The sequence below is a fragment of the Phacochoerus africanus genome, chromosome 2, assembly GCF_016906955.1.
Source record: "Phacochoerus africanus isolate WHEZ1 chromosome 2, ROS_Pafr_v1, whole genome shotgun sequence".
NCBI lineage: Eukaryota > Metazoa > Chordata > Mammalia > Artiodactyla > Suidae > Phacochoerus > Phacochoerus africanus.
Window position 1 is genome coordinate 82,975,433 of NC_062545.1, and position 13,544 is coordinate 82,988,976.

Here is a 13,544-nt window from a genome sequence, read left to right on the forward strand (position 1 = left end):
CCGGCCTAACTCAGTGAGTTAAGGATCCGGCATTGCCATGAGCAGTGGTATAGGTCACAGGTGTGGCTCGGATCTCATGTTGCTGTGGCTGTGGTGTAGACTAGCAGCTACAGCTCAGATTCGACCCCTAGCCTGGAAACCTCCATATGCCACAGGTGCTGCCCTAAAAAGACAAAAACAAAAACAAAAAAAACGAAAAAACAATGGTAATGCTGGGTCTTGTTGGTCGTATGACAGGGGATTTTTAAATTTTAAAAATATTCTAATAGCAAATTTCAGTATGAAATTAATTCATTTAGTGTATGTGTAGTCAGGGAGTTCCCACCATGGAGCAGTGGGTTACGGATCTCGTGCACACCTATGGTGTAAGCTGCATCTGTGGCTTGGATTCAGTCCCTGGCCCAGGAACTTCCATATGCCATGGGTATGGTCAAAAAAGGAAAAAAAAAACATGGAACATGTGTAGTCATATTTGATATATACTGTGATGAATGAGCTACCTCCTGTCCTCAGAGAAAGATCATGAAATAAGCATTGGATGACTACTTATCAGGTACTGTGTTTACATACATTATCTTATTTAGTGTAGTTCCCACAACTCCCTTATGAAGTAGATACTTTAAGTAACACGCCAAGTCCACAGAGCTCATATGTGAAGAAGGGGACTCTAAATCCATGTTTAACTTTCTCCACAGTCTCTTCTGTATTCACTAGAGCATAGTTAGAACAGTGCTGTTGAGGCGCAATATAATTGAGGCACCTGTATAATTTCTGTGGCTTTATTTAAAAAAAAGTATAATTCATTTTAATAATATATTTTGTTAAGGAGTTCCCATTGTGGCACAGTGGAAACAAATCCAACTAGTATCCATGAGGATTTGGGTTTGATCCCTGGCCCCTCTCAGTGGGTTAAGGATCCAGTGTTGTGGTGAACTGTGGTGTAGGTTGCAGACTTGGCTCAGATCTGGCATTGCTGTGGCTGTGGCTGTGGCTGTGGCATAGGCCAGAAGCTGTAGCTCCAGTTCGACCCCTAGCCTGGGAACTTCCACATGCTGCAGGTACAGCCCTAAAAAGAAAAAAAAAATTAAAAAAGATATGTATATGTATTTAAACCAAAATATCCAGAATATTATAAAAAGTATGGAGATATTGTACATTATTTTGATCATACTAAGCCTTCAATATCCAGATACTTACATGTACATTGAAGTCATGAGAACATATAGAACAATGGAGTAGAACAGCTTATGGACAGACCCCCTGGATCTATTAGTTATGAAGCTAGCACTAAAATCAACACCTAAGGAGTAAGAGCATTCAGTAACATGATTGGGAAAGCTGACCTACCACACACAGAAAAAACTGGAATCCTGCCTCATACTGTATAGAAAGGAAGACTTCAAATGTATAAAAGAACTAAATACAAATGGTAAAAATATAAAGTTAATCAAAATTGATGTAGCAATTATCTTTTGGACCCCCAAAAATATAAACATGAAGTAAAAAATGGATGGAGTTCATTACCTAAGGATAGAAGGGTTTGGGCTAAGTGGGTGCTGCCTTAAAACCGTATAAAGAAATCCAGAACTGTGGAATAGGTTGGTTGCTTCTACAGAGATTTAATAAAGAGATAAATTTAGGCTCAAAGACTTAAGTTCTCAGCTCAAGGCACAGCATAAACACCGGAAAAATGCCTCTGTTTTTGCTAAAAGAATCTCTTCTCCCTTACTCACTGTAAGGCTGCAATAATGGAAACCCAAGTCATACCTCACCCTGCCGGTTGCCACATTTTTGCAGGAGTTGCATTCACAGCCTCACCAGGACTCTTGTGTGACTGTGGAGAGGACTGAATAGGGAACAGCAGGATGCTGATTTGGAAGGGACATCTGCAATTAGAGGGATGTGGAGGACTTGTGACACCCAGAAAGCCCCTCAACCCCAGGGAAACCAGAACAGTTGACAAGTCCTCCCTTGCTAATCAAGGCAGGAGCTCTTCCTGCTTCAAGGGGCTGTCACTGCCTTGCGTGAAGATCCTGTCATAACCTCAGTCTCCAGCTCCTCCCAGATGTCTTCTCACTACCTCTCTAGGCAAAGCTGATTCCCACGTGGAGAGGAGCAGTGGTGGATACAATGAAGTAGTCAAACCCAGGAGGGGAAGCCTCCCACCAGAAGCATTCTAGACTTTGCGCCTTTATATTGGCGAAATTGGAGAAAAATGTCTGGAATTCCAAAAGTTCTAAAGGAGAAGCGTAATTTGGGATTGAAGAGACTTGATCAATGGGAGTGCGCTTGCCACAGATCCTGCATTTAACGCGCAGTCTTGAGCAGCTGAAAGGGATTCTGCTTGTTGGTTCAGTTAGTTGACCAAAATGTGGACTGGATAATGGCCCATGTTAAGTGAAATTGAGAACATAAACATTCCTTGAGATAATATAAAGGGATTTGAAGATTTACAAAGATAGGAATATGAGAGTGGATTTGTCATGTGTAGTCTGACCATCCTAAACTTAGTGATCCCCTAATTAAGCCTCCCAGGAAGACCTCTTGGTGACCCTCCTTTCACTAAGGCCTTGAGAAATACATTGGTGTAGGGAACAGTATCAGTGAAAAGCATTGTTTTTTAAATTGAGGTATAATTAACATATGACATATTAGTTTCAGTTGTACAATGTAATGGTGTGATATTTGTACGTATTGCAAAATTATCACCACAAGAAATCACCATACCTAGTTACAAAACTCTTTTTCTTGTTATGGGAACTTTTAAGACGTACTCTCAGTGTCTTTCAAATATGCAATACAGTATTAGTATATATATAGTTGATGTTCTGTACATTACATCCCCATGAACTGAAAATTCATACCTTTTGGCCTCCACACATTTTGCCCACCCCTCCATCCCCTGCCTCTGGCAACCACCAATCTGTTTTCTGTATCAATAAGCTTGTTTTTTTTTTAATTTGTTTTATTTTGGTTTGGCTTGGTCTTGTCTGGTTTGGGGTTTTTTTTTTTTCAACTTATTTTATTTTATTTTATTTTTTGTCTTTTTGCTATTTCTTGGGCCGCTCCTGCGGCATATGGAGGTTCCCAGGCTAGGGGTCGAATCGGAGCTGTAGCCACCGGCCTACGCCAGAGCCACAGCAACGCGGGATCCGAGCCGCGTCTGCAACCTACACCACAGCTCACAGCAACGCCGGATTGTTAATCCACTGAGCAAGGGCAGGGACCGAACCCGCAACCTCATGTTTCCTAGTTGGATTCGTTAACCACTGCACCACGATGGGAACTCCTCTTTTTCAACTTTTAGATTCCACATATAAATGAGATTATGTGGTATTTGTCTTTTTCTGTCTGATTCATTTCACTTAGCATAATGTCTTGTGGTTGCAAATGGTAAAATTTTATTATTTTTAATGGCTTGTGTGTGTATGTGTGTGTGTGTGTGTCACGCATACACATTTTCTTTATCCATTCTTTGCCAGCTGACACTTAGGTTGTACACGTCTTGAGTATAGTAAATATTGCCGGAGTAGGGCTATATATGTATTTTCATATTATTTTTATTTTCTCTTCAAATAACCAGAAGTGAAATTGCCAGATCATTTTGTGGTTCTATTTTTAACTTTTGGAGGAATCTCTGTACTGTTTTCCATAGTGGTTGCACAAATTTCCATTTCTACCAACAGTATACCAGGATTCTCTCTTTTCCACATCCTTACCAACATTTATTATTTTTTGTCTTTTTGATGATAGCCATCCTAACATGTTAGCTCATTGTGGTTTTGGTTTGCATTTCCCTGGTGATGAATGATGTGAAGCATATTTTCATGTACATGTTGTCCATCTGTATATCTTCTTTGGAAAAATGTCCGTTCGAATCCTCTGCTCATTTTATTTTATTTAGGGCCATACCCATGGCACGCGGAGGTTCTCAGGCTAGGGGTCAAATCGGAGCTGTAGCTGCTGGCCTACACCACAGCCACAGCAACTCCAGATCCGAGCTGTGTCTGAGACCTACATCACAGCTCATGGCAATGCCAGTTCCTTAACCTACTGAGCAAGGCCAGGGATCAAACTTGTGTCCTCACAGATGCTAGTCAGATTCCTTTCTGCTGAGCCACAGTTGGAACTCCCTCCTCTACCCATTTTAAAATCAGATTGTTGTTTGCTATTGAATTAATGGGTTCTTCATATATTTTAGATATTAGCCCCTAATCAGATATATGATTTCTAAATATTTTCTCCCATTCGGTAGGATGTCTTTTCATTTTGTTGATGGTTTTCTCTGCGGACAGGGACTTTTTAGTTTGATATAGACCTACTTTTTAATTTTTACTTTTGCTGCCTTTGCTTTTGCTGCCAAATCCAAAAACTGATCACCAGGATTGATGTTAAAGAGCCTACCACCTGTTTTCTTCTATTTTCATGGTTTCAGTTCTCTTAGTCAAGTCTTTAATCCACTTTGAGTTAATTTTTGTGTATGATGTAAGATAGTGGTCTAGTTTATTCTTTTGTATGTGTCTGTCCAATTTTCCTAACAGCGGTAGTTGAGACTCTTCACTTGCCATTGTATATTCTTGGCTCCTTTGTCATAAATTAAATGATTATATATGTGGGGGTTTATTTCTAGGCTCCCTCATTGTGTTCCATTGATCTATGTCTCTGTTTTTATACCAATACAATACTGTTTTGATTATTGTAGTATATTTTGAAATCAGGGAGCATGATGCCTCCAACTTCCTTCTTTCTCGAAATTGCTTTGGTTATTCAGGGTCTTTTATGGCATGGACATTTTAACTATTAATTTTTCTAATACATAAGCATGAAATCTATTTCCATTTATTTGTGTCTTTCATAGTTTTCAGTGTACAGGTCTTTTGCCTCTTTGGTTTAATGTATTTCTAGGTATTCTTTTTTGATACAGAATTGATTTCTTGATTTCTGATAGTTTGCTATTAATAGAAATACAGCAGATTTTATATATTGATTTTGTGTGCTGAAACTTTACTGAATTTATTAGTTCTAACAGATTTTTGGTAGAGTCCTTGGGGTTTTCTGTATATACTGTGTCATCTATAAATAGAGACAGTTTTACTTCTTACTTTCCAATTTGGGGGCCTTTTATTTCTTTTTTTAGCCTATGTGTTCTGGCTAGGACTTCCAATATTATGTTGAACAAAAATGACAAGAGTGGGCATCCTTGTCTTACTGATTTAGAGGAAAAGCTTTCAGCTTTTCACCACTAAGTATGATATTAGCTGTGGGCTTCTCATTTATGCCTTTATTATATTGTGGTATGTTTCCTCTATACCTACTTTGTCCAAAGTTTTTATCATAAGTGGATATTGAATTTTGTCAAATACTTTTTCTGCACTATTGAAATGATCATTTTTAACATTTGTTTGGTAATATGGTGTACTGCATTGATTGACCTTTCTGATGTTGAACCATCCTTGCATCCCTGGAATAAATCCCATTTGATCACGGTGTATGATCTTTTTAAAGTATTGTTGAATTTGGTTTGCTAATATTTTGTTGAGGACATGAAAATTATTTTAATGACTCTTTTCTGTAAGATGGGGAGACTTGTGGGAAATGCTGTAGTTAAAACAGCTCTTTATTTCAATAGAAATCAGAGTCTTAGGGCTACTAGAGGCTTAAAAGCAGCACTGTGAAGCAATTAATAACTAGACAGAAGGGTGGAAACAGTTATCATCAGTGTAAATAGAATAGTTTGGATTACAGAAATCTTTGGTTGTAGTCAGTAAATCACAGTGTCTCAGAGCCTGAAATATGATGTTAAAAAATTTAACAACTAGGATAGCGCAGTTCTTGACTAAGAAAAAATGGATGCCAGCGTACGCAATTGATACACCCACAGCAACATATATTAGCTGAATATTTGTTTGGCTCAAGACCAAAAACGTGGACAACCCATGTAAGTCCTATTTGATGTGTATAACAACAACAGCAGAAAAACCTGGCCAAAGACAAGATAGAGTGTCAAAGCCCTCACCAAACTGCCAGGCACAGATATGAATGAAAGACCTCTAAGACGGAGAATTCTGTAATATCATAAATATGTTTCCAAGATCTTCCTTTTGGGCTCCATTTACTAGTATAACAATGCATTGCAGAAAGGGAACCACTAGGTATTTTGGAAAATCGTCTGTCAACAGGTCTGAACAAATAGAAATTTCTGAAACCATGGTGGTCTATGGGGCAAACTGTATACTATAGGAATGAATCCGTTGTCTTCTCATCTTCCCAGTGAAAAGTTAGAATTGATTTCTTCATCGTCTATAGCAATATCCCCACATAGGACCCATAGGACCCATGATGCATAGAAAAAGAGTTTTTCTGGCAGGTGTACCAAATGATTTGCAGAGAGTAGTCCCACCATCAAAAGCTTTAAAAGAAGCAGGGGTGTGAATCTTATCACATCCGGATTTGAATGTGTAAGAGACAAACAAGGCTTTCAGAGGGACAGCATTATGTTCCTTAATTGGATGGTGATTTTTTTTTTTTAACTGTAGCTGTTGCAATCAAGCTCTCTTTCTTGGAGCAAATCAGTAGGTGGCTATTAATTTGGCAGAGATTCTTTGTTTTTTGGGCCTAACCTGTGGCATATGGAAGCTCCCAGGCCCAGGGTTGAACAAACACCAGCCATAGCAGTAACCCAAGCCACAGCAGTGACAACATCAGATTCTTAACTGCTAGGCCATCAGGAACTCCCTGTTTTTTTATTCCAGTAAGGAAAGGGCACTGATACCAGCAGTTTATCAGTAAGCAATATTAAAGATTGTCCTCTCTTAATGTTCCATTAACTCTCTGTGTGCCAAAATATAACTCTTACTACTTGACCTTGATCAAGTTACCATTGTAGATGGTGTCATGTGGGTCTAACAAACTGATTATGATAATATGTTAAGACCTGGAGCACAGGTATCATGAGGTTCTGTGGATAGCTGCTAAGCTGCATCATAATGGAGAGTGGAAAATAAATCCCCTGAAAGCACAAGGGCCTGCCACCAGGGCCACCTTGTAGCGGTCCAGTCTCTGGTGTGTGTTGGAATATCCCATCCAGAGGGAAGAACAGATTGTGTACTTCATTCCACCTACAGCTAAAGGGGAGCCTCACTGTTTAGCAGGCTTTTTTGAAATTTATGTGCAATGCTCAAACCCATTTTGGGTTTATCCAAAGGCTTCTAGATTTAACTGGATTCTGGGGGCGGGGGAGAGAAAAGGCCTTTCCAGCTGATCTAGTCTGTCGTTAAAGCAGTTCTACCAGTGGGCTCAGTTTTGAGGAAAATCAGGGTTCTGTATAAAACCAAGTTTTTGTTTTGTTTTGTTTACAGCTGCGCTTACGGCATATGGGCTGGGGGTTAAAGAGGAGTTGTGGCTGCCAGCCTACCACAGCCATAGCAACGTGGGATCCTTAACCCACTGAGTAAGGCCAAGGATTGAGCCCCCAACCTCACAAAGACAATGTCATGTCCTTAACCCACTGAGCCACAAAGGGAACTCCTAAGACCAAGATTTTTGAGCAAACCATGTCCTCTTCAAAAAATATCTATTCTTTCAACTCACTACTGGGCACTTGAGGTAAAAGCAAGTGAAAGAAAATCGTCCTGTTCAAGAGGGTTATATGAAGCTCCCAGGCTCGCTCAAAGCCTTCTGAAGCTCTCAGAAGGATGGCATGTAAGAGCTCATATACAGACACTCCATCTCACAGGTAGCATGTTTCTGATGTAATATTACTACATAATATAGAAATTATGTAATAAAAATTACATAATTTCTGATGTAACTTAGAAGTCCTTGTGTTATGGTGGTCAACTCAGTGGCCCACACTTCAGTGCATTATGTGAGTATCCTTGGCCCTTAGCCTAATGCAACAGACAATAAGAATGAAAAGCAGAGCACACAGTTGAAGAAATACTGATTTAATTTGGTAAGTTTTAAAAAGACACTGAAACATTTCTAACGAGCATTCTTTCCAAACAACCATTTGAAAAAATATAATGTATACAGTAGCAGAATTCTTGAGTTCCAAGCAACAGAGACTGATTCTGGTGTTTAAGGAAAAGGGGACAGATGTTATGTAGCTCAAAGGAGGTGTTGGACAATGGAGCATGCCATAGGCCAGAAATGAGGGTGGCACTAGGGATTCAAGCAGCGAGAGCTTGAAATCAGTTCTTCAGGATCCAGAAGGCTGCCATAGGGCAGCGTAAATCCAGTCACTTCTCCTAAGCCAGAGAAAGGGCATTTCTCCAGGGAAAGTGTGTGTGTGTGTGTGTGTGTGTGTGTGTGTGTGTGTGTGATATTCTTAACCCACTGCACCCAAGAGAACTCTAAGCTGAGCTTTAAACTAGCAATACATGTATATATATATATATATTTCTATAAAATTTACATTTCTATTAGTAATGTCTATTAGTGCTTCTGGTAGGAAAAAAGCATTGACGTATGCCCCTATTGGACGTGTACAAGTAGCTTTTGAAAAATTATCAGGAGTAGCTCTAGAAGCAGTAAAGCATTCATAAGCTGGAATTTATTTCCTCCATTGGAGTTGTGTAAATATTTTTTATTCTGTATTCTTTAAGCCTATCTGTTGCTACTTTGGCTAAGTTAATTATAGAAACCCCTCTGTGAGTGGCGTAGGCACATGTCAAGTGCATGGCACATATTACTGTCTCATGTCAAAGGGAAGAGAGTTAATGGAGTTTCATCTGTTTGAGGCCTAAAAACTTGTAAATGTTAATTATACTTATTGATGGCCTTGGGGAGATAATATGGGATGTTAACGCCTATATATGTTCAGTCCTGGTAAAGACTGAGAAATGAGTCTTTGGCAGCACAAATCCTATTTCTTCCCTTTGTATATAGGAAGAGTGAGGCCCTAGCCAAGTGCAGAGCTAGGGTTCAAATATGAATGGGCAAGCTGGAAGAGCTGGTGAGGCATGGCCATGGAAAGAGCCTTGGTTTGAGAGTCTGAATTGTGCCTAGAAAGGAAACTCACTCTGGTGAGCTAAGAGTGCAGGAGGGACAGAGTGAGCCCCTTCCTGGGCTTTGTGGACAGGAATGTCAGCTTAATACAGGGTCTGCTGTTTATCATGTCCCAGCCCTGCCAAGGACATGTGTCTGCATCCTAGACACAGAGTAAAACCAGATACCAGAAAGTACTGTTTCACCAAGGATTCTGTAAGCTCCACCAGCAACCACAGCAATTTTGGCATCAAACATCATCACGAGATGGGGAGGTGGGACGTCCCTGCCATGGCACTGAATCTCAGCACATGGCTTTGGTGTCTTGAGGGGACCAGGCCATCAGTGCGGCGCCTGGGAGCCAGCAGAATGAAATGCTTCCCAGACAGGGCAGTAGTAGGGAATGAGAGCCGAGGAAGCTGGAGGGAGGCAGCTGGCAAAGTTCCCTAATGCAGATGAGACTCCCGGATTTTCCGGGGGAGGGGCAGCCACTTTGTAGTGAAAAGGTTTGGCAAGAGCTACTTAAATATGGGCTATTTTCATTAAGATAAACTCATTTTGAAGAAGGCTGGTGAAGCTTGTAGGGCTTGGTATTTTTCAGAAGGGATGGCAGTGATGTCACCAAGATGCAGGGCCTGACTTTTATTCCCCAGGAAGGTGGCAGTGCAGAGCCATCCACACTGGTCCTCTCCCAATGCTCTCGCCATGGAGAACCATGCCTGCCAGCGGAGGACAAAGGCTGCCACGCACACTGCCGGGCCAAAGAGCTGCAACGTTGCACAGGGGGAGTAGTGAGGCGTAGTTGCTTGCAGGTCAAATGTCAAGATTTGGCTGACCAGAGGCCAGAGCTTGCCCAGTGGAGAACTGAACTAACAATACTGGTATCGCTATTCTTAGTACCATTAATCAACTGATGTAAATAACACACGACATGGTATCCCTGTCTTATTCCTGTGACTTCATGGCTCTCCATTCGTTACAGTTAAGATCTGCTTTTACTAAAAGAAAAGAGAAAAATAAAATAAGGGGTTTAAGTTAAAGGGAGAAAGGTAATAAACATGTGCTCGCTCTTTGTTCTCATTTTAAACTTGAGAATCCTTCTCCGAAAATGAAAGAAGATGTGGGGGTGTCATCTGCAGGCCGGCATCAGAGAAAGGAGAAATGTTATTCGTATTTGAGCTGAGAGTGGCAGTCTGACTCCTGCCATTGAACCAGGCTTTGGATTCCTTTGTAATCAATCAGCTTCAGTGGTTAAACTCACTGGCTTTTATTATTTAACAGTTAAATAGTTTTCAGTTCACATGAGGACACAGAAGTAACATCACAACTGCCACTGTTATAAAGCTAAAAGGCCTATGTGTTTCATTACCAGGGAGAAATGCTGAAGCGAGGTTTCCCACAGCTGATGCTACATGGCCACTGGTCCTTTAATTTTGGTCTTCTTAACAGAAATACTCACTTGGTGAGATTACAAGCATAGGCCTCTGAATGGCTTCCTAGGAGTCTGAACTTTTGCTTTCAATCCCAAATAATATTTGGAAAACATGCTCGCTTTTGTGTTTCTTGAGAAATTCTAAGAACTGGCCCAGATTCATGTGATAGTCATTCCTTAGTCCATAGTCCCCATGAGCCTCGAGGAGTAATTCTTCAAAAGAATGGAAAAGGCGCAGCTCCTCCCCGTTACCCTCTGTCTCCATACTCTCGGCGTGCTTACAGGAGATGTGTTTCCAGTTGGGGTATCGAATTGTGTGCCAGAACTCCTCGCAGTGCTCTTTGAAGCCCTCCACGCAGATTATACCAGGCTTTCCGGTCATGCAAAATCCCGTCACCTCTAGCCTTTTCCCAACATCCAAAATCTTCTTCCTTAGGTCCTGCTGATATATGTGGTGACTGTAGATCCACATTCGGAGGAAGGTGTTCTTGACTGGCTTGGCTTGTGTAGACGGTTCATAAACGAGCTTTCTGTTCAGGAAGTAGGAGGCACTGTTGTCTTGTAACCACTGGATGGCTGCACACACACAGAGCTCCCCTGGGTCAAAGGTCCCTATGTGAGAAGTGAGACCTTTGTTGAGAAGCAGCTGCTGTTGTCTGTCAAGTTCGGATGACCGTCCAAACAGCTGCAGTGCTGCATAGGGGTAGCTGTGAGGCATGGTTACTTGCAAGTCAATTTTCACCTTAAAATGAAAATCAAATAGATTTCAGTACTGTAAGATCACATATGCTAGTTTATCAATGGCCACTGCATGATTTTGATAAAGGTAATAGATAGTGCTACTATTACGTGTCGGCTATGTTCCAGACACTGCACAGTTTTACATACATAAATTCCTTCCTTTTATGCATTCATTCATTCATACCAATATGCATCAAATACCTACCATGTGTCAGGTACCCTATGCGGAAATAAAGACATGAAGAAGCTAGACACTATTTCTGCCCTTCACGACGTCTAGAGCCTAGTGATGGAGACAGACATTCACCAAGTGTTTCATCTCAACAATGAGAAGCATTGCCATGATCAAGTGCAGGGGTCCACTGCAATGTGTAACTAGAGGAACTGCATTATAACTGAAGGCTGAATAGGAAGTAGCTAGCACAGTAGGTCTCAAATGCCTGTCCCCTTGGTACCTGTGCTATGCTATCACTGCTGGAGGTAAATGGATCAGAATATGAAGGTAAATTCATTTTCAGACTTTAAATTTCCTTTCTATATTTGCTTTTGGCGTCATGGTGCCCCCCCCAAAATAGTCATTCACTCCTGAAAAGCCAGTTTTGCTAAAGGTAACATTTAGATTTGTGATATATATACAAAACGATCCACATTACAATAGTTGGGTTGGTTAAAAAAAAAACTGGATGAGTGAACAGAATAATAATGGCAGTGTAAGATTGCAAGCTGTGTTTAGGAAAAACACAAAGCATATTTGTTTAAAAGGTGTGCATGTGTATGCAAAATTCAAAATCTTTATTGAAGACAATTTACAGGGCATCCCATATTTTGCTTTCAAACAAGTAAAGGAATAATCTGAGACAAAACCATCTGGAATATCCTCTACGTGCTTCTTGGACAGTACGCGCTCCTTCCAAGTGTTTCCAATAAAAACTGGGCACCTGGCAACAATTAACACAACTCAGGGCACCTACCTTGGGCTCCTCGATCTGGAGTGTAATCACAAATTCGATTTTTGGTGGCAGTGCCTCCCTTGTGCCCTCCAAATATCTCTTTATATTTGTCAGGGCATTTACATCTTCAAGTTTTACTTCTCCTTGGTTAGGAAACATAGAAAACAACATTTCCATCTCCAGCAGCTGAAGTTGAAGGCATTCTTTCATTGAAGCGGACATGTTGACTCAAAATCAACCTGTCAGGAAAACTGGAAAGGCCCAGGGACACCAGCTTTGTCAACGTCCAGCGGTGCCCAGCGAAATTTCCCGCAGCTCCCTTTCCTCGGAAACAGCTTTTCAGGGGCGCTATTACTCACCGAGAGCTAGGGGCACAAACCGAGACACAACATTTTTCTGCTTTAACTCCTGACCCCCAAATCTAGTAAGCACAGCACCCCCCAAGAGACTTCGTTAAAAATCGGATTCCCAGTTCCTTTTACCCCAACCCCTGCTTCCGATCTGGTTCCGGGAATCTGGACGTTCAACAAGTGTTTCGAATTATTCCTTTGCAGGTGGTTAGTAAACACCACCTGCAGACGCTCCACAAGCCCAAATTCTGGGAAAGGCAAGGGGCCCAGATTGCGAAGCCCACCCACTCAGGTCTCAAGCTTGCGCGGAGCTGGCCGCGGCAAGGAAGGCCCGCAGGGCCGACGGGGCAGAGTTCTGGGTCCCCAGGCTCCGGGGTCTCGAGGGCCCCGTTGCTCTCCACTGACAGTTGAGGCCCTTGGGCCCTAGCGCCGCGGATCCCTCCTACGTGGGCCTTTCCGCCTCTCCCGGGAGCTGTACTGGCCCGGGGCGGCATCCCAGGAGTCTGGACCGTTTGGATCCACCTGGCCTCAGCCGCGAGGGGTCCAGCTTAGTGGGAAGGGTCTTACAGGTAAATAAATAAAATGACGTTTCGTGCGAGCGGGAGCGGGGCGGGGGGGGGGTGGCGATGGTAAGGGGGTGGCGAGAAGGCTTCCCGTAATCAAACGTTTGGGAGATGAACCTCAAGAACCAAGGGGGTGGGGGGCGTGAAGGAGGCCGAGTGGCGCTCACTGGGGCCGGGACCACCTCGTTGGGGGCCCCAAAAGGGGCTGGTATCCTCCATCCAGGACCACATAGAACCCCGGCTTCCCAGGAAAGCTGGGCCTGCCACCCTCTGAGACCCAAATTTGGAGTCAGGGGCTGCGTAGTTGCGGATAGCTCTGAAGGCCCGAGACCCTCGGCCCCAATCCCCGGGCCACCGCGGGGGCCTCACCCTTCCTGGTCATTCAAAGGCAACAGCCCCAAGCCCTCTCAGAGCGCGGATCCGCAGTTCCGCAGGCGCGAGCCGCGCGTGACTGGCAAGGAGGGGGGGCGGGGCCAGAGGACCCTCCCCCGCCGTGATTGGCTGAGGGGCGGGGCGACGG

General features: G+C 42.6%; 1 protein-coding gene across 2 annotated transcripts; it reads right to left on the bottom strand.

Moving 5' to 3' along the window:
* Positions 1-7,930: 7,930 nt before the first annotated feature.
* RWDD2A (RWD domain containing 2A) lies at positions 7,931-13,541 on the bottom strand. Of its 2 annotated transcripts, none has more exons than XM_047763213.1 (3): positions 13,394-13,541; positions 12,133-12,362; positions 7,931-11,162 (listed from the first exon to the last, which is right to left on the bottom strand). In XM_047763213.1, the coding sequence occupies exons 2-3, from the start codon at positions 12,331-12,333 to the stop codon at positions 10,485-10,487; spliced, it is 879 nt and encodes a 292-aa protein (XP_047619169.1). In that variant the 5' UTR covers positions 12,334-12,362; positions 13,394-13,541; the 3' UTR covers positions 7,931-10,484. The 2 variants fall into 2 exon arrangements, with proteins under 2 accessions (XP_047619169.1, XP_047619161.1); XM_047763205.1 differs by having other exon boundaries at positions 12,133-12,476; positions 13,394-13,540.
* Positions 13,542-13,544: the final 3 nt, after the last annotated feature.

Coding starts and splice junctions, on each gene's coding strand:
- RWDD2A (XM_047763213.1), bottom strand. CDS start 12,333: ATGTCCGCTTCAATGAAAGAATGCCTTCAACTTCAGCTGCTGGAGATG. Junction 11,163..12,132: donor TCCAGATCGAGGAGCCCAAG/GTAGGTGCCCTG, acceptor TTTCATTTTAAG/GTGAAAATTGACTTGCAAGT.